The following is a 25,591-nucleotide window of genomic DNA, read 5'->3' on the forward strand; positions in this document are numbered from 1 at the left end:
GGGTTCTACCCAGAAAGAGCAGGAGATGTCTGAGAGTGGCAAAGAAGCTGAGGCTGAGCCTTCTCTATCCTCCTGCCCTGCGTATGGGGAGCTGTTAGAGGTTATGGATCGCGCCATGGCAAAATTAGACTTGCCATGGAAGTGTGCCAGAAAAGTGACGTCGCGAGGTCGCGTTATTTGTCTGACCATAGCCCTCCAGCCCAGGTGAGCCTTCCATTCTGCCTGACTTACATGCAGAAGTCGAAAAGGAATGGAAGAGGCCGTTTTTCTCTCACATCCATCGGTTTCAGCATACGAGTAATGCTAATATCGAGGGCATGCACGAAAACGGCTATGAGAGGATGCCCCCTGTAGAAGAGACCTCTCTGTGGGGGAAATTTTTTTTTTCCTCTTTGCCATCTAAGCCCCTCCAGGATACATCCCGCTTAAATGGTAAATCATACGCAGCAGCAGGTCAGGCTGTGGCTTCATTGCACACGATGGCAGTGCTTCAGGCTTACCAGGCTGACCTGCTGAAGGACCTGGATACAGGCGAGGGCCTTTCAGCTGACCAGGTAGCCGAGCTGCGCCGCACCACGGACCTCTCTCTCCGTGCTAACAAGCAGGCCACCTCCGCCATGGGTAGGTCTATGGTGGCCATGGTGGTAACGGAGAGACATCTGTGGGTGAACCTGGCAGACATCGGGAGGAAGGAAAGGGGGTTTCTTCTCGATGCTCCGGTCTCGCCTTCTGAGCTTTTCGGTACCTCCATCGAGATGGTGGTCGAAAAGTTCAGGGAGGCAAGGGCGCGCTCAGCTGCCTTTAAATCCTTCATTCCATGAAGGTCCAGGTCCGAGCCCGAACAACAAAGGGGACCTGGCCCATCTCGATCTGAGGATCGAAGACGGGCACAGAAGGATAGTGTCGCGGCTTGCGCTCCTCCCCCGCCTAAGGGCAGGGGCAAGAGGAATCGCGGTTCACGAAGAGGTAAGCAGGCTCTGAGGGATGTGATTCAGACAAGGCAGCGTTCTCATCCGGATCGGAGTGATACCTAGTAGTTACTCACTTCCTTTGGATGTTTTTAACTTCTGCTTTTATCCTCCCCTGCCTAATTCCCCTGTAACCATCAGCTCTCCACCTGATCGAGGTTAGGTGGAAAATTTCTCACATAACAGTCTCCTATGCTGGACCTATGATGTTTTTGGTTGGTCCTATATTCATAGTATCCACCTTACTGATAGTCCGGACCAAAAGGGGGCGCCCAGTAAGCGGGACACCAGTACAGGAGGGTGGGTGAGTATGTAACCCTTTCTTTATGTGCTTATGGGTGTTATATTGCTGGTGGTTATATGTCTACTAACAAACTCTGTGAGTTTCCTTTACAGTGCTCAGTTCCGGCCTCGTGCTCTGGTATTAGGTGGCCAAGATCACAGGCTTTCGGCAGGAGCCTGGCTGATCATCAGAACTGGCACAGCACTGCAGGGAATTTCATGGATGTCCGGCCAGGTCACCCTGAGAGGCCGTCTGGCTGCTTGGCGCATCCGGCAGGATGTCCTGCCAGGTCACCCTGAGGGGCCTCCTGGCCGCTTAGCGACGTCCAATGGGAAGGTGGTAGTTACGGAATCTTTCTCTGCAATGCTTAGGAACCTTTCAGTACACACGCTAAGCCTGTGTAGTTTCTCAAGACCACATGGTGGTCAGTGTGCACGTGAACACTTTGCGCACTGTCTGAAATCCACATAAGTGGTAAGTGTGCACGCAAGACTCTGCGCACTTTCTGAAATCCACGTAAGTGGTAAGTGTGCATGCAAGACTCTGTGCACTTTCTGAAATCCTGTACGGTAGTGGTTACACGCTCCGCTTCGTTCCCTTTCTTAAGATGATTAGCCCTGGGTTCCTTGGGCTTCATTCAGCCAGTGTGTATTTGTTATACACCTCAAGCATCGCTTCCCTCAACATGAGGGGCTGTTTGGGCCATTCTTGTGGTAGTTTAGCAGCGCCCCCCTTTTCCAAAAGAAAAAGGGCCGCCTATGAGTGTGCTACTCTGAGCTCAGAGTCCTCCTCTCATATGGGACTGAATTCTCGGTTTTTTCACCAGAGCGCTCCAGTACTACATACTGTTTTTGAGATGCACTGTGAGAGCAGACATCCTGTTGAGGCAGGGGCTAAGGCTCGGGGAATGGCGCCTTCGCACCAAGGTGATGAGGTTGGCCAGACATGGGTGGATCGGTTTGCGACTCGAGAGAGCATCGCACTATCCCCTCTGGCTTCCTCTGACTCATCCAGCTCCACTGGGGCTGGACGCCATGGTACAGGCGTGGCCGAGGCTTCATCTGTACATTTCTTCCTCCAATTGCTCTGCTCCCGGGCCATTCCATCTACGAGCTGCTCTATCAGAGTGCCACGAGAGCCCCTCCTTAGAACAGTATTTGTAAATCCATGCTATGGTAACTGCGCTTACAGAGATCAAGATCAGCCTGAGAGCGCCAAGAGAAACCAAGAACAAGCGCCTCAAGTTCGACTGGAGAAAGCTCAAAGACAACGAAGAGCTACAAGAACAATATACCGTCACTATCCAAAATCGTTACAACGCACTTAGGAGAGAAGACGACCACGATGATATGCAGCCAAAATATGATAGACTCGTAACAGCCATCGAAGAAGCTCCAAAAAGCACGGTCGGCCTAGTCAGGAAAAAAGCACCAAAGAACTGGTTTTCGAGGGAAACGATCAAACTTCTCAAAGCACGGAATAAATCTAAGAGAAACAAGTGTGCGAACATGAAACAACTCAGTCAAGATCTGCTTGATTCATATGAGCAGGACAGGATCAACTACTTGGAGGAAAAACTACAGCGACTTAAAGAAGCAGCAAAAGCAAATAAACTAAGAACAACTTGGGAGATAGTCAAAGAGATCATCGGCAAGACTAAGTCAACAAATAAACACAAGATGAAAAGAGCAGACGGAAGAGACATCAAATCATAACAAGAACTGCTAAAGGAGTGGCAACAATACTTTAAAACGTTGTTAAACAACAACATAATCACTGATGATTTGCCAATCGAACCAGCTGCCCAGGATCTTAACATCAACACAAGTCCATTCACTATCATAGAGATAAAGTGCGCAATTGAAGAACTAAAGAATGGCAAATCACCTGGCTACGATAATGCAATCACACCAGAGGCACTGAAATACGGAGGAGACTATGGTGCCGATCTTATCTGCAACATCTGCAACGATGTTTACTGTCAAGAAAAAGCACCAGAACAGTTCACCACGAATCTGATAGTACCACTGCCAAAGAGAGGAGACCTCACCCTAATGAACAACTACAGAGGGATCAGCTTGATGTCGGTCGTCGCCAAAGTATACAACAAGGTCCTTCTTTACCGAATAAGAGACCCGATCGACAAGATTCTATGCGCCAATCAAGCTGGCTTTAGAAGAGGGAGAGGATGTACAGAACAAGTCCACATCCTGCGTAGAATAATCGAAGGCTTCCATGACAAGAAACTCGATTATTATATCACCTTTGTGGATTTCAAGAAGGCATTCGATTCCATCAAGAGATCAACCATGTTCTACATACTAAGACGTTATGGAATCCCAGACAAAACAGTAAGAGTGATCCGCACAATCTACAACAAGTCAAAGAGTCACATACTAGTTGAAGGGAAGCTATCAGTCCACTTCTACATTACAACAGGCGTCCTACAAGGCGATACCCTAGCTCCCTTCCTATTCATAATCGTCATAGACTATGTATTAACTCGAGCCGAAGAAGAGCATGCAAAGAACACATTATCGCGTGGAATCGTAACACACTTAAAAGAATCCAGCAGAAATCCAGAAGTATCACTATTTGACCTGGATTTCGCTGATGACATCGCCCTATTTGAAAACACCCTGGACAGAGCACAGGAACAACTCACAACAACAGCAAAGTGGGCCAGGAGAGTAGGCCTTCAAGTCAATATAGGTAAAACAGAAGCACTGAGTAACCAAGATTATGCCGGTCTGGACATGGCAATACACAATCATCAGCACATAGAGCTAGATGGACAGACCATCGAATGGACCAAGAACTTCAAATATCTTGGTTCCCTCATCGCTTCTAGCCAATCCGACGTCAAAATACGAAAAGGCCAAGCATGGGGGGCCTTCTGGAAGATGAAGAACATGTTTCAGTCAAGAGGTCTTCCAATTACACTCAAGATCAACATATTAGAATCTGCATGTGTCTCAATCCTGCTCTATGGTTGCGAGAGCTGGATCCTTAGCAGCAAACTCAGAGACCAACTCAACAGTTTTGCCACCAACTGCTACAGAATCATGCTTGGCATAAAGCGTCTGGACAAGAAGAGCAATAAAGAGATTTATGAAATAGTCGGCCGCAACCAACTCGTTCTTCAAGTACAACAGAGGCAGCTAAGATTTGTAGGACACTGCATAAGAAGACATGAGAGCGACTTGATCAACAAGTATGTCTTGAATGCGCCACAACAGCGGCATAGCAAAAGAAGTCGAGGCAGAGCGCGAAAGCTATACCACATATATATTGGCGAACTCATCAATAAGGACGTACCAGCAACAGTGAGCGAACTACGAGAAGCTGCCAGCAATCGCAAAGAATGGACAAAATTAGTGACCGACTGTCAACCTACCTTGTTCGCAGCCGATTGATGATGATGATGGTAAGTGTGCACGTGAAGTCTTTGCACACTTTCTGAAATCCACACTGTGGTAAGTTCGCACGTTAGTACTCTGCGTTCTTTCTAAAATCCTATATGGTGAGGGCTTCGCGCGGCTGCTTCGTGCCCTTTCTTTAGTCGGATAAAGCCCCGTTCATCTTGGGCACCACTCCTCCCAGGTATCCTCTGATACCTATCTAGAACAGGGCGTTGCTACTAGATAACTGTTGAGAACAGCTCTTTCGGCAAGTTTTTGCGAAAGCTAGCGGTAGCCCCTGTTGCCGGCCAACACGTTGGCGTTTTTCAAAGTATGCTTCAGACATGGGTCACGACAAGTGTCTCGTTCCCTCTCAGGGAACCATAGTTACATTCGTAACCTGAGACGTTGTTTAACAAGAATTTTTTTAAGGGCAGTTTTAAACACAATATATTTAAAGTGTAAATAGGCTTCTTCAAACTCACATTTAATAAAACTGTTTTTAACGTTCAGACTAGGCTATCCCAAGCCAACATTGAAGTTTGTCTTCAAACTTTACTATCTGGACTACAATAAGCTACAACTCTAGCACATTTAGCTCCTAGCATAAAATAACTAGGCCTATCTAAAATAAATATAATTGGGAGTAATCATGCAAATGGTAATACAAACACAGCGACAAAAAGTGGAAAAATAATAATTTTAGGCCAAGAGCAGACAATAGTAGTTGAATAAATTTGTTTATTGATTCGACATTTATTTTGTTGTTGTTGTTGATGATGATTTTGAGGGTAACCACAACTCTCACACTTTAATAAGAGGTCATCACCTGAAAAAGAAGAGGTTTGTTTAAATATATCTGAAACAGGATATGTGAAAAGATGGTAGCCTATGTGTTCAGAAAAATACCAACAGATTTATAAAGTATACTCACATTGTTGATCCAGGAAATGTAGCCAGAGACACGGGTGAAGACGGAGGGCTTCCTGGGGTAGTTGCAGCCCAAGCTGGAGCCAAAACTCACAATACCGTGAACATCCCAGGTGCCATCACTTCTCTGGCAGTTCAGAGGGCCACCAGAATCACCCTGTACAAGTGAGGTAACATCATTAGTGTACATTTTCACTTACACTGGTTATTAATAATGGAATATCAAAATACAAGCACATAAATAAAAAGTTTGCATCAAACCCACATTGCAGCTGGACACCACTCCGTCTCCACCAGCGCACACCATGAGGTTGGTTACAAGGTTGCCCCACCAGTCTGACTTAGTGCAGGTATTGTAGTCCACAACAGGGAGCATAGCCTGCTGCAGGATATCAGCAATGGGGCCGTTGGCTGAGAGAAAAAGACAAAAGGGACCACTTTAAGAAAAAACATTTGTTACTTAAAAAAAGTAAACAGACATGGAAAGGCACCTACTCCAGAGGCGTCCCCAGCCAGTGACGTAACAAGAGAAGTTGTGAGGCAGCATGCTGCCGGAATTAGGCAGGCAAGCAGGTGAAATCTTGTCAGTGAAAGTCACTGGACTTGACAACTTGATCAGCGCAATGTCATTGCTGGAAAACACACAAATATATCAATAACACACTCTCAGATTAATCTTTTTGTCCCCTACATTAAAATTAGATAAGGACCAACCGGATATTGTAGGAATCCCAGTTCTCATGCACTATAATCCTGGAAGGAGAGATGGCGAGAGAACCGGACTCGCTGCTGAGTGGCAGATTGTGTTTGCCCAGGTAGACTCTATAAGTGCGGCTGCTGCTTGACAGAAGTTTAAGATATAGTTTGAGTCCACCTCATAATGTAGATCATCTCATGGAAATGTTCATTGCATTCTTTTGATTATTCTGACCTTACCCAATGCAGTGAGCGGCAGTCAAAACCCACTGCTTATCGATCAGGGTGCCACCACAAGTGTGGTAAAAGCTGGAGCCACTCTGGTACTGGAGAGACACCTGAAATTGAGAAGGTAGAGAGTGTTGAAGTGAAACTTCTTTTAGTGCATTTAGTAATACAGTCTAAATGATTTCATAATTATCATTACATACTTCTGTGTTTGCAAGAAAAAAAATGGTGTAGAAAGTTTTCACACCGAAATTGCTAGTAATTTTCACAATTAGTTATGAAAAAGAGCAGTTAACACATTAAATTAAACAGTTTGTAAGTAGAATGACCTAAGTCATTTTCTTGTGCAATATATACTACAAACTTATCAAAAAAATTATAATAATAATTGTTATTATTTTTTCCAGTGCAATATTCACAATACCTGCCATGGCCAGCTGTTTGGTTTAACATCAGTTCCACCCACCACCCTTGAGGCGAGTGGTTTATAGGTGGGCTGCCCACAACCGTAGGCTGTTTCAAGAAAACACACATGCACACACAATGATAAATTATACGTCTACTCGGGTTCATTAGCTGCAATGCATATATATGTGAGAAATGAGGAAGATATTCCTGCTCATTCAACTTCCACAGCTTAGGAACCAAAGTATAAGAGGATTGTTGAACTTTTTTTTAGAGTTTGAAGGAGACAAATGATCATCTTACCGCCAGCAAAGAACAGAGCCAAGATCAGAAATTTCATGATGCCTGATTGCAGTGGTTACAGGCAAACACCCATCATTTATATAACTAACCTGGACCTGAAGAGCAGCACAGAACAGTTACATTTCCTGTAGCAAAGCACCGATAGCATTCCCAGTATCATTTAACCTTGTAGATAAACATCCCAAAATATCAGTTATCTTACAGGTTTCATATATCCAGCCTGTGAAATGCACAGGTGACATGCTGATCAGAGTAATCTCTTGCCAAAGCCAGATGGCTTTTTGTGCTTCTGCATATTTGATGTTGATATTTTGTTAGTGTTGTGAAGTTTCAGGATTCAAATAAATTTGGGGGGGGGGGGGGGGGGCTAAAAATATAGAGTGCCATGTATTTTGGGTTGGATTGAAGATATTTACGAGAATGAGAAAACATGATATGAGAAAACAAACCTTCAACCTGTTAATCAACAGCAAAATTATTTTGATTAGACTCTTCCATGTGAAATATTAAGGTCAAGGCGCACCAGAGAGCTACTTTTTCTGACTAGTTTTTCTCTAAAGCAATCATTCGTTCCTAAAGGTGAAGTGAGAGTGAATTGGCTTGTACTGTATATAAACATGATGAAGTAAATATGTACAGTATGATATATACCAAAGTACCATGGTGTTATGAGTTTATAAGATTTCCAAACATTGGGTCCAGCGCAGTATTTTCAATGACTTGTTGGCACTTGTTTTTTGAACTGGTTTGTCTTTCCTGCAGTAATTCCCTAAATAACAGAATGCCTTTGGGAAAATATAACATGTACGAGGAAGAGAGTGGATCTATTATCATCTACATTAGCAAGATCGCTATCCGGTATGGTGACCAAGAGAATAGAACTTAACCAGAGGTGTAGAAATCCTTACACAATTGAGAAGGTTGCAGGGTCACAGCATATTTGCGTATATAAAAAATATTAATGAAACAATAGGCTCAGAACAGCAAAGAAACAGTCACTGTTGTCTGGATAACTTATTGTACATGTGTCATTGAGAAAGCACAACATTGTAGGTACAGTCCACTCTCAAATTTTTTATTGCTGGAAACCATTATGTTATCATCCATGTGTACAACAATTTTGTGTACATCTTCAGTCATTAAACCAAGGGTAATGTTGATCAAACTGCAGACTCCTGTAACCCTAAGTGACACTATCAGCCCTGCATGTCTTCCGCCTGATAGGGTATGTTCTGTTGATGATTATGAATAAAGTTTTTTAGAGAGCAACTCTTCTTAGATGTTTCTCACTCTTTTTTTCCAATATCAAGCCAGTGGTCCCATTTGGTGCACTGCAGCAGGCTGTCCTGCGTGTGGTGGATTACACCACCTGATCTAGGCTTGACTGGTGGGGCTCTCAGGTCACACAAAAAATGATCTGCGCTGATGGAGATGGTGTTGTTGCTGCATGTACTGTAAGGAGATATTGGTGTGATGAAAGTGGCTTATGTTGATGTCCAATACTTAAACACTGATTACAATGCACTTACAGTTTCAATTATATTTATGTTATGTTATTCCATAATGGTTAATTGCTTTACTTTTTTGACAAATGAATAATGCAATTCTATGTCACATCTATGTTTTTTATTTATAGAATTTATTATATTATAGAATTTTAAAACTGACGTTGAGACTCTGTCTGACTCTGATGGTCTGTCAAAGGTTGTTTTTGCTTGTTTGGTATCTTAGACTGTTACACTGAATACAAATACTTGTCAGATATTTTTTTACACTACCTAAATGTGTGTCTATGCAACTAATTTTGAAGAAAATATATTTATCTCACTTTATAGTCTCTGACAAGCTACATTAAAGTTTTTATGTCCTTATATGAATCTTTAGTATTTTTCATATTGCTGATTTTGGGTGCACCCAATGTGGGTAAATTTGACCCCAAACAGTGAAGCTGTACCCAGTTTTTAAACACAACAGAAAGGTTAACATAAAATATACACAGTTCAAATGCACGTTTGTCCATTGTAATTTAGTTCTTTGAACACAATGTTTTTTTTTTATGGTATTTCATAACCAATTCATAGCATTGATCATGTTGTGTCTGAGAGGTCTTATACTGTAGCTCAATGACATTTCTATTACAGCCCAGTGGGCGGCAGTGTGGTGTTATTTAGTGAGGGGTCACATTTTAACACATGCCAAGTCAGACTTTAGAAACATAGCTATTATTGGAAATACTGCTAAACAAATTAAATGTGCACACATTAATTTACCATAACTATCAAAATATAAACATGAACAATGACAAAGACTAGATTATATAGCCTAAACAACAATTGTGCATTAAACCCACAGAGGAACGTTCACACATTTAGGCTTTGCATAGGCCTATACTCAAATCTATATGCAATTAAGGACATTGATAAACAATGTAGAGGAATCTCTGCTAACTGTCAACTAAACAGCAAAAAGCAAAGTTTCATGATACATGATTTCAGTGGCCTACCATTTATAAAACTAACCTGGACAGCACTACAAACCAGCTACAAGTCACTAAATCTTCATACTAAGAAATGAATACTAAATAAAATAAATAAATACAAAAAGAAAATGTATTAAATAAATAAATAGGTAGATGAATAACCAAAGTGAGCATTGTTAAAAGCACCCTGTGAAATGCACAGATGACATGCTGATATGAACAACACCTTGCACAAAGACATGCTAAAACAACAACAAAAAACTATACATTTCATTACATTAGATTTTTTTAGTGAGGGGAAATTAGCTATTATGAATATATTCATATATATTATAAAAATATATATATATTATTATTTTTATTTAAACACATTTATCCAAAGTTTAGGTGCAAATAAAATGGAGAAACTGTTTGTGTGTGTGTGTTTTTTTATATATAAATTAAATGTGAGAACACAACAAAGGTTCAACAGGTAAAAATGACTTTAAAATGATTAGATTATAGCCTTGAATTACCAAAGTCAAAGTGTTCCCAAAGAACCACCAAGGTTCTCTCATTTTATTTGTTTTTCCTAAAGCAGTCAAGGACACTCGTTCCAAACGATTGCTTAACTGTGGTCATACATTACACTGAGAGTGAATCGTATATAAACCCCAGAAGAGAGAGTCAACGTTGAAGATACAAGCATGATGAAGTTTGTGGTCCTGGCTGTTTTATTTGTTGGAGGTAGGAAGCCTTTAAAGACTGATAATATACTGTAGTACTGACTTTTTTTTTTTTTTAAAGTCTGGAAATAATATGCAGGAGATGTGGCATCAATCTTCTTTAGCATTTTTAAACAGTTATATTAATTCTGTTATGTTTCACCTAGCCTACGGATGTGGGCTTCCCACCTACCCTCCTATTGTATCGAGGGTTGTGGGGGGTGTGGATGTCCGTCCAAACAGCTGGCCCTGGCAGGTACATGCACATTCCATTATTTTTATTAAAACATACTGTCCAGTTAATCTTCATTTCTGCCATTGGTCAAAATCATTTTCCAATTTTATGCTAGTTCTGAACATAAAAAATAACGGATATAACGATAATAACGGAGACCATAATAACAGTATTACAATAATTTGCTATAATTACATTATTATTATTAAAATAGAAATAAATATCAGTTATACATTGCCTATATATCTCCCAAATATTGTGTCTTAGTAAGTTAAATGCGTAGTTTTACGGCCAAAGCTTCGTAATGTTTAATGTAGAGAGTGTGATGTTTAATTGAGAGATGTACATATAAACATTGAAATTTTTCTAAAACATTATGTATGGATAATCAAGTATAAACCTAAGTTGCTTCAGTCCAGTACATGTTAATCTTGAAATATATTTTTAGCAATTTAAATGTTATTCTTATGTTCCCTTGACAAAAATCAGCAAAGATTAAATTGTTACCTTTTTAAAATGGGGACATTTTCAGAATTACACTGAAAGGCCTTTAAAAAGTCATATTTGCTGGCTTATTAACAAAAAGACATAAGAAAGACATCTGACCGCTGTTCTGCTCGTCTCCCAGATCTCCCTCCAGTATAAAAGCGGCAGCAGCTGGTACCACACTTGCGGTGGAAGCCTTATTTCCAATCAGTGGGTTCTGACTGCTGCTCACTGCATCAGGTAAGTCTGAAGAACTTAAACGCAGACCTAGTTAGAAATAAAAAAGAAAATTTTAGCATATCATATTCAGTACCAGCAAAGTAACATGATAGTATTTACCAGTTGATAATATTTCTGAGTGTTTCTGAACTGCTCTGTCCTCCTCTTGTGCCCCTGCAGCAGTAGCAGAACTTACAGGGTGTATCTGGGAAAACATAACCTGAAAGAGGAGGAGAACGGATCTGTGGCAATCGCCGCTGGAAAGATCATTGTCCACGAGGGCTGGAATTCCTTCGCTATCCGGTACGGGGGCCGAAAGTCTCCTCACAAACAAAAGAGATGCATATCTTGAATAATTTGTGGAATTAATAACATTTTCATGTTGTGCCTGGGCCGCAGTAATGACATCGCCCTGATCAAACTGGAGAGTGCTGTCACTCCAAGTTACACTATCACTCCTGCATGTCTTCCTGCTGATGGGCATGTTCTGCCTCACAATGCTCCCTGCTATGTCACTGGTTGGGGACGTCTCTACAGTAAGTAATGTTGATGGTTATGGTTGATGGTCCAAACCTTTTGTGTATGGCTTTTCTTCTCACCTGCCTTTTTCCACTGTCAATAACTAGCCAATGGACCCCTTGCTGATATCCTGCAGCAGGCTCTCCTGCCTGTGGTGGATTACACCACCTGCTCTAAGTCTGACTGGTGGGGCTCTCAGGTCACACAAAACATGGTCTGCGCTGGTGGAGATGGTGTTGTTGCTGGATGTAATGTAAGGAGTTATTGATAAACTATTTATTTTTCATCAGTCATTATTTAAAATCTCTGAATGTAGCAATAAGGGGCCATTCACAAAGAACATTGTTTTCTATTATTCTACTCTACTTTTTCCATTGTTTTTCTATGGAATAGAATGCGTCTTGAGACCTTAAGATTACTGGGAGACCTTAACCATGTCCACAGTTCGCATGTTTGAAAGCAAAATTGCGGTCTGTGTGAATGGCCCTCGAGTCTGTAAACATCGCTACTTAACACAGATCAACTTCAGATAAATAAGCAGGAATACACACAATTTGAAAACTCGAGAAATCATATACTTGCCGACTTTGTACATGGTTACCAAGAGAAACCTCCAGCCTTTAGGTAGACTAAACTTAGATGTCATTTTAAAAAAAAATTGAATATGACATAACAAATTGTTTACTAAATTTCAAAAACTATAAATGAAACAACAATTAACACTGGCCTGTCACACAACACAGGGTGACTCTGGTGGCCCTCTGAACTGTGCTGGTAGCGACGGCGCTTGGGAGGTCCACGGTATTGTGAGCTTTGGTTCAGGACTGAGCTGCAATTATAACAAGAAGCCCACCGTTTTTACTCGTGTGAGCGCCTACAGTGACTGGATCAGCAAGGTAAGTGTTTTACATTAGCAAACATGTTGTAATAACATGCGAATTAAGCTTTATGACTTCTTCAATACTACTGATTTTCCCTTTCATCTCTTACAGAACATGGCCAGCTACTAGAGCAAACAGAAAATGGGTTTTGTATCATCAATGCCTTGAATAATAAAAATATTAAACGGCAAGTTGTATATGTATTTGCTCTATACATTACTATAATAAATGTATATTATGAACACCTGGTTTAAATGCACTTATGACCTATATGATTTAGTAAATTTACTACAAAGTTGATATGTTGTTGTGATGAGATCTCTCACAGCTCAGTAAGTGACACTTCTATTACAATCTGGCAGGTGGCACTGTGGTGTTGTAATTGAAAGGTAGATGTAAATGTGCAAAGACACATTTGACCATAGTTTTTCCCCTACATTAAAATATATCAGATTCAGAGTACAAATATAACCTATGCTTTTGTTGGTATTTGTAACCATGTGGTTATAATGAGTTATCAGAGGCATTTTGTTGTGACGACAATATTTATTGCAGTTTTACATTCATCAATTTGAGTGCGAATAGTCCAAAACAGGAAGACGGCATGTGGCATAGTTTCAGTGTAAGCTGTTTTTAAATATACTCTTGCATGCATACATATACATACAATAATACCAATAATAGAAAACTACCAAAAAGTGCCCATGTGCAGGTTTGTCGTCATGCAGAGGGGACACACAATTAATGTATAATTTAGCCAAAGTCTCAATAACTAAATTTAGAGGTACATTTATACCAATATGTGAAAACATATATTTTTTTATGATTAACAGTCACAGCAAACAATGCAGAAACACGATTTTATCACAAATTGCCACAAACAGTGCTTAAAATTAAGGACATTTTTAGCCCCCTCTACATTTATCTTACCATAAAATATTCTGGAATTTAAGTGGATTTAGAGTAAACCTAATCTGAGAAACAGATCTTCATCTTGGTCTGCTGATACTGGTTCACTGTGCAGCCACAGTGATGTATCTCGGCTCCATGTTCCCAAAGTAGGACTTCTCCCACTCGCTCATGAGGTCAAAATAAAGAGGCCGATCACAGAAGGTGCAGGATGCCATAGCTGGTCCATTCAGCGGTAGTCCAACCTCCTGCCAGACTTCCAACAGTTTCTCTGTCCAACACAAAATGTTATAAAAAAGATTCAGACTCAAATCATTAACCATTTAAAATGCAACCAATTTCATTTTCTCAAATCCCTATGACAATGACAGATGTCAGAGTGCTGCAGAAAATGAAACTGCTGTTCTGTTTAGTGGCACTTGAAGTACAGAAATTTAACTCTTCGTCTTAAAGTGAAAAAAGAAATAAGAGTTTACCTAATTGCATGAACACTCACCTACAAAATAGTTCATCATAATGGGATTGTGGAAAGGAGAAGGAGCCAACCGCAACAGCTCTTCTCCACGAGGCACTGTTGGGTAATTTATGGCCTGCACATAGATGTTGTGTTTCTCCAACAGAATATCACACACCTGAGAGTTTTTTGCTGCATTTCCAACCTGAAATACCAGATTTAAGATGTAATTATTTATACCTGTGCAGACAAAGGATTTCATTCAAAATATAGCAACTATGTTTTTGGGAAACGCACCACCGAACTATTCACCCAAAAAATGTAAATCATTTATTTACCCATGTCGCTAGAAACCTTTGATTAATTTTAGAAACAAAGATTAAGATATTTTTAATGAAACTGTGAGGTTTCTGTCCAGGTAACCAAAACTTAGAAGATCCAAAAAGCTCATAAAGGCATTATAAAACAATTACATATGGATCAAAACAGTTTGGAATGATGACACTCATCGTTTTAATCATACACTAGATCTAATTATATCGCATGGAATCGATCTTACTGCTATAGATATTGTACCCCAATGTGATGATATTACAGACCATTTCCTTGTATCGTGCATGCTGCGTATAACTGATATTAACTATATGTCTCAGCGTTACCGTCTGGGCAGAACTATTGTTCCAGCCACCAAAGACAGATTCGCAAATAACCTGCCTGATCTATCTCAACTGCTATTTGTACCCAAAAATACACATGAATTAGACGAAATTACTGACAACATGGGCACTATTTTCTCTAATACATTAGAAGCTGTTGCCCCCATCAAATTGAAAAAGGTTAGAGAAAAACGTACTGTGCCATGGTATAACAGTAATACTCACTCTCTCAAGAAAGTAACTCGTAGTCTTGAACGCAAATGGAGAAAAACTAACTTGGAAGTTTTTAAAATTGCATGGAAAAACAGTATGTCCAGGTATAGACAGGCTCTAAAAACTGCTAGGGCAGAGCATATCCACAAACTCATTGAAAATAACCAAAACAATCCAAGGTTTTTATTTAGCACAGTGGCTAAATTAACAAATTACCAGACGCCACCTGATTCAAATATTCCACCAACGTTAAATAGTAATGACTTTATGAATTTCTTCACTGATAAAATAGATAACATTAGAAATACAATAGCGAATGTAGATTCTACAGCGTCTAACACTTCAGTTTCATCCATCGCACCCAAAAATAAACTGCAGTGCTTTACAAATATAGGACAGGAAGAGCTAAATAAACTTATCACTGTATCTAAACCAACAACATGTTTATTAGATCCTGTACCCACTAAATTACTAAAAGAGCTGTTACCTGTAGCCGAAGAACCGCTTCTCAATATCATTAACTCGTCGTTATCTTTAGGTCACGTCCCAAAACCATTCAAGCTGGCGGTTATCAAGCCTCTTATTAAGAAACCAAAACTAGATCCTAGTGTACTGGCAAATTATAGGCCTATTTCAAATCTTCCATTTATGTCTAAAATTTTAGAAAAAGTTGTGTGTGCTCAATTGAGCACCTTCCTGCATAAAAATGATCTGTATGAAGAATTTCAGTCAGGTTTTAGGCCCCACCATAGCACAGAAACTGCACTTGTTAAAATTACAAATGACCTGCTTCTTGCGTCAGATCAAGGCTGCATCTCATTTCTAGTCTTACTTGATCTTAGTGCTGCGTTCGACACCATAGATCATGACATACTCATAGATCGATTACAAAACTATACAGGTATTCAAGGGCAGGCTCTAAGATGGTTTAGATCCTACCTGTCCGATCGCTACCATTTTGTTTACTTAAATGGGGTGTCATCTCATTTATCATCAGTAAAATATGGAGTGCCACAAGGATCCGTCCTAGGTCCCCTTCTATTTTCAATATACATGTTGCCCCTTGGTAATATTATTAGAAAATACGGAATTAGCTTCCACTGTTATGCTGATGATACTCAGCTATATATTTCAACGAGACCAGATGAAACTTCCCAATTATCTAAGCTAACAGAGTGTGTTAAAAATGTAAAAGATTGGATGACAAATAATTTTCTCCAATTAAATTCGGATAAGACAGAGATATTAATTATTGGACCAAAAAACACCACACAGAATCTTGTAGATTACAATCTGCAACTAGACGGATGTACTGTTACTTCCTCTACAGTCAGAAATCTGGGTGTTATATTAGACAGCAATTTGTCTTTTGAAAATCATATTTCCAATGTTACAAAAACCGCATTCTTCCATCTTAGAAACATTGCCAAGCTACGAAACATGTTATCTGTTTCTGATGCAGAAAAGCTAGTTCATGCTTTCATGACCTCTAGACTGGACTATTGTAATGGACTTCTAGGTGGTTGTCCTGCTTCGTCAATAAACAAGCTACAGGTAGTCCAAAATGCAGCAGCTAGAGTCCTTACCAGGTCAAGAAAATATGATCATATTACCCCAATTTTACAGTCTCTGCACTGGCTACCTATTAAGTTCCGTATCTGTTACAAATTATCATTACTTACCTATAAGGCCCTAAATGGTTTAGCTCCTGCGTACCTAACTAGCCTTCTACCACGCTACAACCCATTACGCACCCTAAGGTCACAAAACGCTGGACTTTTGGTAGTTCCTAGGATAGCAAAGTCCACTAAAGGAGGTAGAGCTTTTTCACATTTGGCTCCCAAACTCTGGAATAGCCTTCCTGATAATGTTCGGGGTTCAGACACACTCTCTCTGTTTAAATCTAGATTAAAAACGCATCTCTTTCGCCAAGCATTCGAATAATGTATCTCTTAAATTGTGAGTGTAGTTGCATCTGCATTTTTATTCTTTAGCTTGGGTTAAACTAATTTTACTTTGTTGGATCAGCAGCTATGCTAATGATGTCTCTATTTTGTTTCTATGTTTTGCCACGGGATTTACATCCCGTGGTAACTAGGATTTACACAAGCTCCAGTCTGGATCCAGAACACCTGAGAAGAGATGATGCTGACCCTCAGAGGACCCCAGATGATCCTAACCTTGAATCAACAAACAGAACTAACAATTATTGCTACATGTGTGACTGCATCCTATAATTACTATTAATTAATAATATTGATAGTTCATCATCTAGCTGACTACGTCTTGTATTATTATTATTATTTTTATTTTTCTAAAATCCTGTCAAACGTGCACAAACTACTAGCTACTACTAAATATTGTAGAAACATAATTTTCTGTAAAGTTGCTTTGTAATGATTTGTATTGTAAAAAGCGCTATACAAATAAACTTGAATTGAATTGAATTGAATTGAATTGAATGACAGAATTTTCATTTTTGGGGGAACTATCCCATTAAGGACATAATGGTTTTTGCAATCACTGACCCGAATGGGAATGATGTGGCTAGGGCAGTTGATCACAGGCAGTCCAGCATCCAGCAGCAGCTGTCTCATGTGTTTGACGTTTCTCTGATGGGCTCTTCGCAAAGCTTGGCCTTCTGGGCTCTTCAGCACACGCACCGATTCCAGAGCCCCTGCCAGCACCATGGGAGGCAAGGAGGTAGTGAAGATGAAACCGGCGGCGTAGGAACGCACAGTGTCCACCAGGGCAGCAGTGCTGGCTATGTAACCACCCACACAGCCAAATGCCTTACCTACAGATATTTCAAACAATTTCAGAGAAGTTGAGAGGTAAGAACACGGGTGAAATTACAGGATAGAATCATGCTGTGATCTTGCATGCAATGATTTAGTGATAGAATCATTGACTATATCTTTCTTACCTAGAGTTCCAGAGACAATATCGATCTTGTGCATGACATTGTCTCTCTCTCCTACACCTGCTCCGTGAGCCCCATAAAGTCCGACAGCATGGACCTCATCCACAAAAGTCAGAGCACCATATTTATGTGCTACATCACATAGTTCTTCTAGAGGGCAAATTGCACCTAAGAAACAAGTTATTTTTCAGTTAAAGATGTAGTGTAGAAATACACTATTATCAGTTGACAATAATTAATTTATTCCACAAGCCAAAGTGTCTGTTAAAAGGGTGGTTGCGAAGATAAAGCCAGTAGTATTTGGCTGGATGTGTAATCAAAAAAAAAAAGGACACCCATAATGTGACTCACTCCACATTAAAAAAAAAATCATTTTTGCATTGTTTAATAAGGAGAAAGTAACCGCAGTTGTTTTCCCTATTTTTTACTGCAGAAATGTTTGGCATTTCTGCAAGTTACCTACCATTTATCTATATATATATATATATATATATATATATGATTATATTTGATTCCTAGGGAATAAAAGAACTGATATTGTGCAAATACACACTGGTAAAATGAAACAACTTCCTTTATATATATATATATATATAAAGGAAGTTGTTTCATTTTACATGTGTGTATTTGCACAATATCAGTTCTTTTATTCCCTAGGAATCAAACCCATGACCATGGCGTTGCTAGTGCCAAGCCATATTTTACAATACTAAGAAACAATCTCTTTTGAGTCTATAGTATGATAGCTCCTTCTACTTACCATCCATTGAATGAACAGTCTCAAAAGCCACGATTTTGGGTGTGAGTGGATCTGAGCGGCTGAGCAGCTCCTGCAGATGACTGGCATCATTGTGTCGGAAAATGAAGCGTTTGGCCCCACTGTTCCTGATGCCCTGGATCATGGAGGCATGATTACCCATGTCTGAGTAGATCTCACAGCCTTTGCAGAGAGAAGATGTTTTAGTGGAATTTCAGAAAATACATCAGTGATTATAATTATAATTATTTTTAAATACATTTATTGAACAATGATTAAATTTATCAAAAGTGACAATAAAGACATTTACAATGTTACAAAGCATTTCAGATAAATGCTCTTTTTTTCCTTTATATTCATGAAAGAATCTTGAAAAAAATGTCAAGCAGTTTCAACAAACATATTGCCGCAATATTCTTAAATTAGAAAACATTTATTTAAATAATTTTTTGTGTATTTTGGATCAAATAATTCTTTCAAAACCATTAAAAATTGTTACCAACCCCAGACTTTTGAACAGTACTGCATATTGAAAAGAGATCGTTTTTTATTTAATAGCGGTATAGTTCATAAATTTCATAATTTCTTTCATTCACACATTCACTAAGCACAGGCAAGACATAGCAGTTTTGATTGATACCTGGGAGCATTTTAGCCAACGTAAAGAGAGTGGAATCATTGGCTACAAAGCAGGAAGAAAAGACCAGTGCTCCATCTTTCTGGTGTAGACGGGCCAGTTCGCTCTCCAGGGCCACATGATAGTTACTCGTCCCAGAGATATTTCGGGTGCCACCTGCTCCTGCACCATGCTTCTGCAAAGCCTCTCTAAGAATTATTAATGGGTTGTGATTACTCAGTTAGTTAGCTATGTGGATCCAAAGTCAAACAATAAGAAACTTAAAAGCATACTGTTTTATCACATGCAGTATTTAACTTATAAGTTATAAGTTAGACTTATAAGTTAGTGTATTTTGCTGCACCTTCATTTGTTCTTCTCTGTGTATAATAACATATGATGGCAAACATTATTTTCATTGTCTGTTTTATGTACTGACCCTATGGCCTTGACAACACGGGGATGTCGACTCATTCCCAGGTAATCATTACTGCACCATACAGACACCTGGGAGCCCATGCGTCCAGCGATGGAATAGTCCTCAGCATAAGGAAAACCCTCTGCAAAACGGTTCACCGTCTTAAAGATACGGTAAGTATGGTCAGTCTTCTTTTCCACAATCTTCTGAGTGAAGAAGTCATCGTAGTTGAAACTGGGTCCGGCTGAGTTATTTAAAAAGCAGATGGCCAATCATCAGTCAACAAGTGAGGAAGACAGGAATAAAAGAAGACAGGCACTACTTACTGAAAGTGCTGCAGATACAGTGTACAGTAACAAAACAGAACATCCCGGATCAATTCGACAATAACCTAGCTTTTACACAACATCCATTATTCCACATCATGCGATATTATTATTCCATTAGGTCACAAATATTTTCAAAAAAGAATAATTTTTTTTTTTTTTTTTACCTTTTGGCAGACCACATCAACTAAATAGATGTTCAATATTCATACTGTTCACAGTGTACTTAATACTGCAGAAACAGTAGAACACATTCAGAAAAAGTTATAAAGGTATAAATGTCACTGGGGTGATATCCTAAGGTACAAAATCTTTAAAAAAGTCTTTATTTCGTATTTACCCCTTAAATAGTACTATAGTAATAACGTAAATGATAGTACCTTAAAAGGTACATATTAGTACTTGAAATGTTCATATTAGTATCTAAAGTCTATATATCATATTTATTGCCCCAGTGACAAATTGTTATTTGGTGTTTTATGAGAGTGTATGGTTTATACTACTGTAAATCATTAAAGCGTTAGTTCACCCAAACATTATGTCATTACTGACTCACCCACATGTCGTTCCAAACCCATAAGATCTCCATTCATCTTCTGAACACAGTTTAAGATATTTTAGATTTAGTCAGAGAGCTCTCAGTCCCTCCATTGAAAATGTATGTAGGGTAAACTGTCCATGTCCAGAAAGGTAATAAAAACATCATCAAAGTAGTCCATGTGACATCAGAGGGTCAGTTAGAATTTTTTGAAGCATCGAAAATACATTTTGGTCCAAAAATAACAGAAATTACGACTTTATTCAGCATTGTCTTCTCTTCCGGGTCTGTTGTGAGTGCGTTCACGACCAAAATGTATTTTCGATGCTTCAACAAATTCTAACTGAACCTCTGATGTCACATAGACTACTTTGATGATGTTTTTCTTACCTTTCTGGACATGGACAGTTTACCCTACATACATTTTCAATGGAGGGACTGAGAGCTCTCGGACTAAATCTAAAATATCTTAAACTGTGTTCTGAAGATAAACAGAGGTCTTACGGGTTTGGAACGACATGAGGGTGAGTCATTAATGACATAAGTTTAATTTTTGGATGAACTAACCCTCTAAGAAAAATGCAGTCAAACTCACTAAAGTTGTCTTCAAGAAGGTGTGTAGGACCAGTGGACTGATAACTTTGCAAGCCACTGAACAGCGAGCTCATCAAGCCTGGAGAAAAAGGGCATCAATGTGTCAGAAATTCATCAAACAAACACACATTTCAGGATTTTAGTTTTGTTTCAGTGTGGAAACAGAGTGAAAATCAAAGTGTTTTGTATTTAACGTATTTTCTTTCAAGTACAGCCTACACACATTAACTGTCAAACCATGATAGCTATGAAACCCAAAAACAATAATTTTCCAATTTGATGTAATTTTCTAGTACACATGCAGCTTTTTGAAGTTTCATCTGTAATGTGATTGTCTGAAGACTGGCTTTTGTTTCATCAGCAGTCTGAGTCATCATCTGCTTACTATTCACAGCTGAGGAGTCTCTGAAATCTGAGTTAAATGGTGCAAATTGCAGAGAGGAGAATGACCTCCAAGCTGGGTGTTATTATGTAAAATGCATCCAAGCCCTGCAGATAAAAGAGACTCTTCAGCAGTGAACTAATTATACTGTGGAGGTAAAAAAAAAAGAGAGAGAGAGAGACAGCTGCTGTAACACATCAGCCAGTCAGCTAGATGATATCTGCTTCTCGAGCAATATAAAAACATATCCACGGTCCATGAATCTATCACACTGAGAGGGATTGTTTTACCAGAGTTATCTTGATTCCCAAGATTGGGCTGGACATCCTCCTGCACTTGTGGACTGGCTTTAACTAGTCCAATCTTAGAGGAAACAAAGGGACAGCTCTGGGACATGGAGATCGCCACCTGAGTGGCTGTGGTTGCCAGTTGCCGCTTTAGCTCCTTATGAGGGAGGAGGTCTGAACACAATAAGCACATAAATATAAGAAGATAATGGTAATGACTATTGATTTACAATATTTGGTGTCAGTGAGATTTTAATTATAAAAATATTGAATTTTTCTGTATACATATTGTAGCCTACGTGATATAGAAAACCGTAAAGTAATATAGGGCTATGGTAATACAAAAATAACAGAATTACCTTTTTCCTCAGAGGACTGGGTGGTTTTTACAGAGATCTGGCGGACAATGATCGGACATCGGTCAGCCAGTCCAAAGTAAGCTGCCACATTCCTTAGAGAAGGGCCTGGAGTGGACTTCAAGAAGGGGCAGTGATGCAGAAAAGCAGACATGATTTTAACAGCTGTAAACAGCGGAAAGATAGTCAGTAGGGTAAAAATTAGGCTACAGGCTATGTGAAAAATATACTTTTCTATAATGTAACAACATTATCAAGCATAGATTTATGAGAAAGATGAGAAGAGAATTATTCATTAGGCTACATAATGTCAATAAAGAGCCCCTAAAGTGACCCTAATCTCAAATTTGAGCAGCGGGTTTCAGGGCGCGGGGCACCTGGGTGCGGCTTACCGCGCTTTATCTGGAACCCACAGACTCGCTTTCCTCAGAACTCCGTTCTCAAAGTTAAAACACTGACGTCACTTACATTGATAAAAGATGGATTAAACGTAGCCTACCGAAAAGTATCAACCTTATAAAACGTATAGGCTAAACGTAAAAAGTATTATTAATCCCCAACAAAAACGTTGCGTAGCGAATTTTTCGAAAGAGTAAACCAATCTTAGTCTACAGTAGCCTAAAGATAACATTTTTGTTAATACAATAACAACTAAAATAACAACAACAAACTATTATAGGCCTGTATTGCAATAATATTAGTCAATATCATATATAATTATATAATATATTAGAATAGGCTATATAATAAACACATACGCACAAACTCCGTATCTTTCAGAGTTCTAAGAGTTGTGGTAGCAAGATGTGGTTTTCCTATTCAAGTGGTTTGAGGTTAATTAAAATTTACTAATCAGCATAAAAAAGGAAAAAACATAAGAAACAGTTCTATATTTCTATAAAACAAAAGAAAAGTTAACATAATAAACACAAACTCCTATATACAGCCTGTCTTTCATAGGTCTAATATTTGTGGTAGCAAGATGTGGTTTTCCAATTCAAGTGGTTTGAGGTTAATTAAACTTCACTTATCAGCATCAAAAAAGGATTAAAAAGAAACACCTCTATATTTCTAAAAAGAAAAAAAGAAAAAAGAAGTTTGTCTGAGACTGATCTGGCCGTTGGAATAAAAAAGCTCATTTACAACTGCAATTCCCATTTCCAGAGTGACATTTTACCTGTATTAGTTTACAGCATATTCGTTGTACATTTATTTGATACACATTGTTTAAATGTAAATATTGAGTTAATATTCTGAAAAACATTAGCCTACCTGTTGACCTGCACTGAGGACGAACTTCTGAGAGGCACCCGACGCTCGAACGAACAGCGAAGGATTGATCCCGTCAGTCACGCGCTCACACCCACATACTGTGAAGCGTGCGTGACTGAGGGACGTGATCTGTTTACTTTGTTTCGTTTGGAAGACAGCATTTATTTTGTTTCAAATTAATCACATTTCAATTTATTTTCTGTAACAATTTATTATTGTAATAATGTCGTAGTAATGTGACTCGTTCGTTTCTCTTAATCTTTTAACGTTTAATGATACAAGACGTCAAATAACCAAATGTTTTATTTTTTATTTTGGGTAAAGTTGGTGAGGCACTTCATATCAACATATAAGCAATAACAGCAATACATTGATGATTATTTGAGGTCAATACACACCAGCTGTTATTAACGAAGCCAAAATATAAGTATGTTCCAGCATTCTTTTTGTGGCCATAAAATTGCAACTGACTTACAACTTAGTCCAGGTCGCACAATAAATAATTACATAGACACATTCATAGATCTACATGCATTATGTATATTAAAACCATGATCAGCATGTCCTCACTTAAGACTGTGTATTTTTATAAAAAGATAATCTAATCCAAATAAGGAACATGTTAGTTTCCTGAGCAAAAATTGTTCTTTTGATTCATTTTTAGCCAATTTGACTTATCAAATTAAAGCTGTATGAACTTTAAACACACTTCTATATATTATGCCATTTATACTACCCAGACTCGACTTTAGTGACATGTTAGCATCTTCTAGTTCATCATAAGACTGGTGTTGATATTCTCCTTCATGTTTCCCAAATAATCTCACAATCAAATCAAGCCAGTGCTTCATGACTATCCTTAAAAATACAACATGTACAAACTCATCAGGGCACATTAAAACAAACTAACATTATATCTAAAACACATCACCTTTACTTACAGTAATGCTACATTTAACCATGCATCCGACAAGAGTTTTGAAAAGAAGCTTTCAAATATCTTAACCAAAAACAGCTCAGAAAAATAAAACAAATACATGCTTTAAATATATAAAATTTGTGCATAATAAAATCATTCAGGTAATCAAAGGCCCCTCAAAGAATAAAAATTTAGTCGGTAGTGCTTTTGTGGGAGTGTAGATCCAATCTTTCTATCTGCTGAACGCAACTTTTCCACAGTGGGAAGTACACCAGCATCAGGATTACATTATTGCTTCTATAAAGTCAACGCAAGGTTAGCTGGAAAAATTAGGTCTTGATGACCTGAAGATTTCCTCCGGCAGCACTAGGAGGCATAGGCATCCCAGGGTTTGAGCCAGACTGAACATCCACAAAACCCATCCTCTGCCTTCTCTTCCTCTGCTCGGTCATCTAAATGAAAAAATACACAACCGTTATTTTAGAATCTAAAATTTGAGACATTCATTCATTGTGATGTACCAACATTATTAATGCTGGACAAACAGTGCTGACATTGATAAATGTACCTGTTCTTTCAGCTCTGTTAACTGGCTTGTGAGCTGTGTGACCACATTCATGGTGGAGGTGAGACGATCCTGCAGGTTCCTCATCTCATTCTGTTCTCCATCTCCCTCAGTTACAACCAGAGACATGGCCTGCATACGTGGGAACCAATCCAGGTTCTTATTCTAACAAGAGGCGACAATTAAGAAGACTGAATCAAAACCCATTGCAAGGTGAAGCAAGAATGAATGAAATAAATTAAAGCAAAATCTAAATATAAAAAAATAATAGTAATAATAACAATAAAAATGACAGGGAAATAACTAAATAACTAAATATTTATTCAAAAAAACAAAAAACCTATTCAAAGTATTGATAAATAATATAAAAGCATAGAAATAATACATTGGAAATAACATTGGTAATTGCTGTTAATATATAGAATGTGTCCAGTATCAAAAAAAATGGAATTTTTCATTTTTATTAATTTACCTTTATCATATGGGCCACATAGCTCTCTGGGCCAGTGTAATCGGTCTTGTTTTTTTCCCGTACCAGCACAATGAAATAGAGGTAGTGCCAGATGTTATGCTCAAATTTAATGTGTTCCTCGAATGATACAGTCTTATTATCAAACTTGTCCCTCTCGAGCCCTGTCGAAATATGAATATAGATCAATTCTTTCTGTA

General features: G+C 38.8%; 4 protein-coding genes across 4 annotated transcripts in view; 1 reads left to right on the plus strand and 3 right to left on the minus strand.

The window, feature by feature from the left end:
- Nucleotides 1-5,375: 5,375 nt before the first annotated feature.
- On the minus strand, nt 5,376-7,282 carry ela2 (elastase 2). The gene is made up of 8 exons (XM_059502838.1): nt 7,215-7,282; nt 6,931-7,019; nt 6,519-6,616; nt 6,297-6,419; nt 6,078-6,214; nt 5,848-5,993; nt 5,587-5,739; nt 5,376-5,481 (listed from the first exon to the last, which is right to left on the minus strand). The coding sequence occupies exons 1-8, from the start codon at nt 7,249-7,251 to the stop codon at nt 5,464-5,466; spliced, it is 801 nt and encodes a 266-aa protein (XP_059358821.1). The 5' UTR covers nt 7,252-7,282; the 3' UTR covers nt 5,376-5,463.
- Nucleotides 7,283-10,264: 2,982 nt separating this feature from the next.
- On the plus strand, nt 10,265-12,928 carry ela2l (elastase 2 like). The gene is made up of 8 exons (XM_059503776.1): nt 10,265-10,419; nt 10,565-10,653; nt 11,261-11,358; nt 11,518-11,640; nt 11,737-11,873; nt 11,964-12,109; nt 12,600-12,752; nt 12,849-12,928. Exons 1-8 carry the CDS (start codon nt 10,380-10,382, stop codon nt 12,864-12,866), a joined length of 804 nt encoding a protein of 267 aa, XP_059359759.1. The 5' UTR covers nt 10,265-10,379; the 3' UTR covers nt 12,867-12,928.
- Nucleotides 12,929-13,274: 346 nt separating this feature from the next.
- Nucleotides 13,275-23,586, minus strand: alas2 (aminolevulinate, delta-, synthase 2). The gene is made up of 11 exons (XM_059503775.1): nt 23,439-23,586; nt 22,170-22,331; nt 21,814-21,984; nt 21,143-21,220; nt 19,705-19,927; nt 19,290-19,474; nt 18,653-18,832; nt 17,896-18,060; nt 17,498-17,766; nt 14,143-14,305; nt 13,275-13,917 (listed from the first exon to the last, which is right to left on the minus strand). Exons 2-11 carry the CDS (start codon nt 22,318-22,320, stop codon nt 13,751-13,753), a joined length of 1,752 nt encoding a protein of 583 aa, XP_059359758.1. The 5' UTR covers nt 22,321-22,331; nt 23,439-23,586; the 3' UTR covers nt 13,275-13,750.
- A 534-nt stretch (nt 23,587-24,120) lies between these two features.
- Nucleotides 24,121-25,591, minus strand: part of LOC132097825 (inositol 1,4,5-trisphosphate receptor type 3-like) — a 28,286-nt gene continuing 26,815 nt past the window's right edge. Inside the window, exons 56-58 of the mRNA XM_059503773.1 lie at nt 25,395-25,555; nt 24,926-25,087; nt 24,121-24,809 (exon numbers count right to left, since the gene is read on the minus strand). Coding sequence (XP_059359756.1) covers nt 24,687-24,809; nt 24,926-25,087; nt 25,395-25,555 — 446 coding nt within the window. The 3' untranslated portion in view covers nt 24,121-24,686. The remainder of the gene's footprint in view (nt 24,810-24,925; nt 25,088-25,394; nt 25,556-25,591) is intronic.

The sequence above is a fragment of the Carassius carassius genome, chromosome 21, assembly GCF_963082965.1.
Source record: "Carassius carassius chromosome 21, fCarCar2.1, whole genome shotgun sequence".
In the NCBI taxonomy this organism is placed as follows: Eukaryota; Metazoa; Chordata; class Actinopteri; order Cypriniformes; family Cyprinidae; genus Carassius; species Carassius carassius.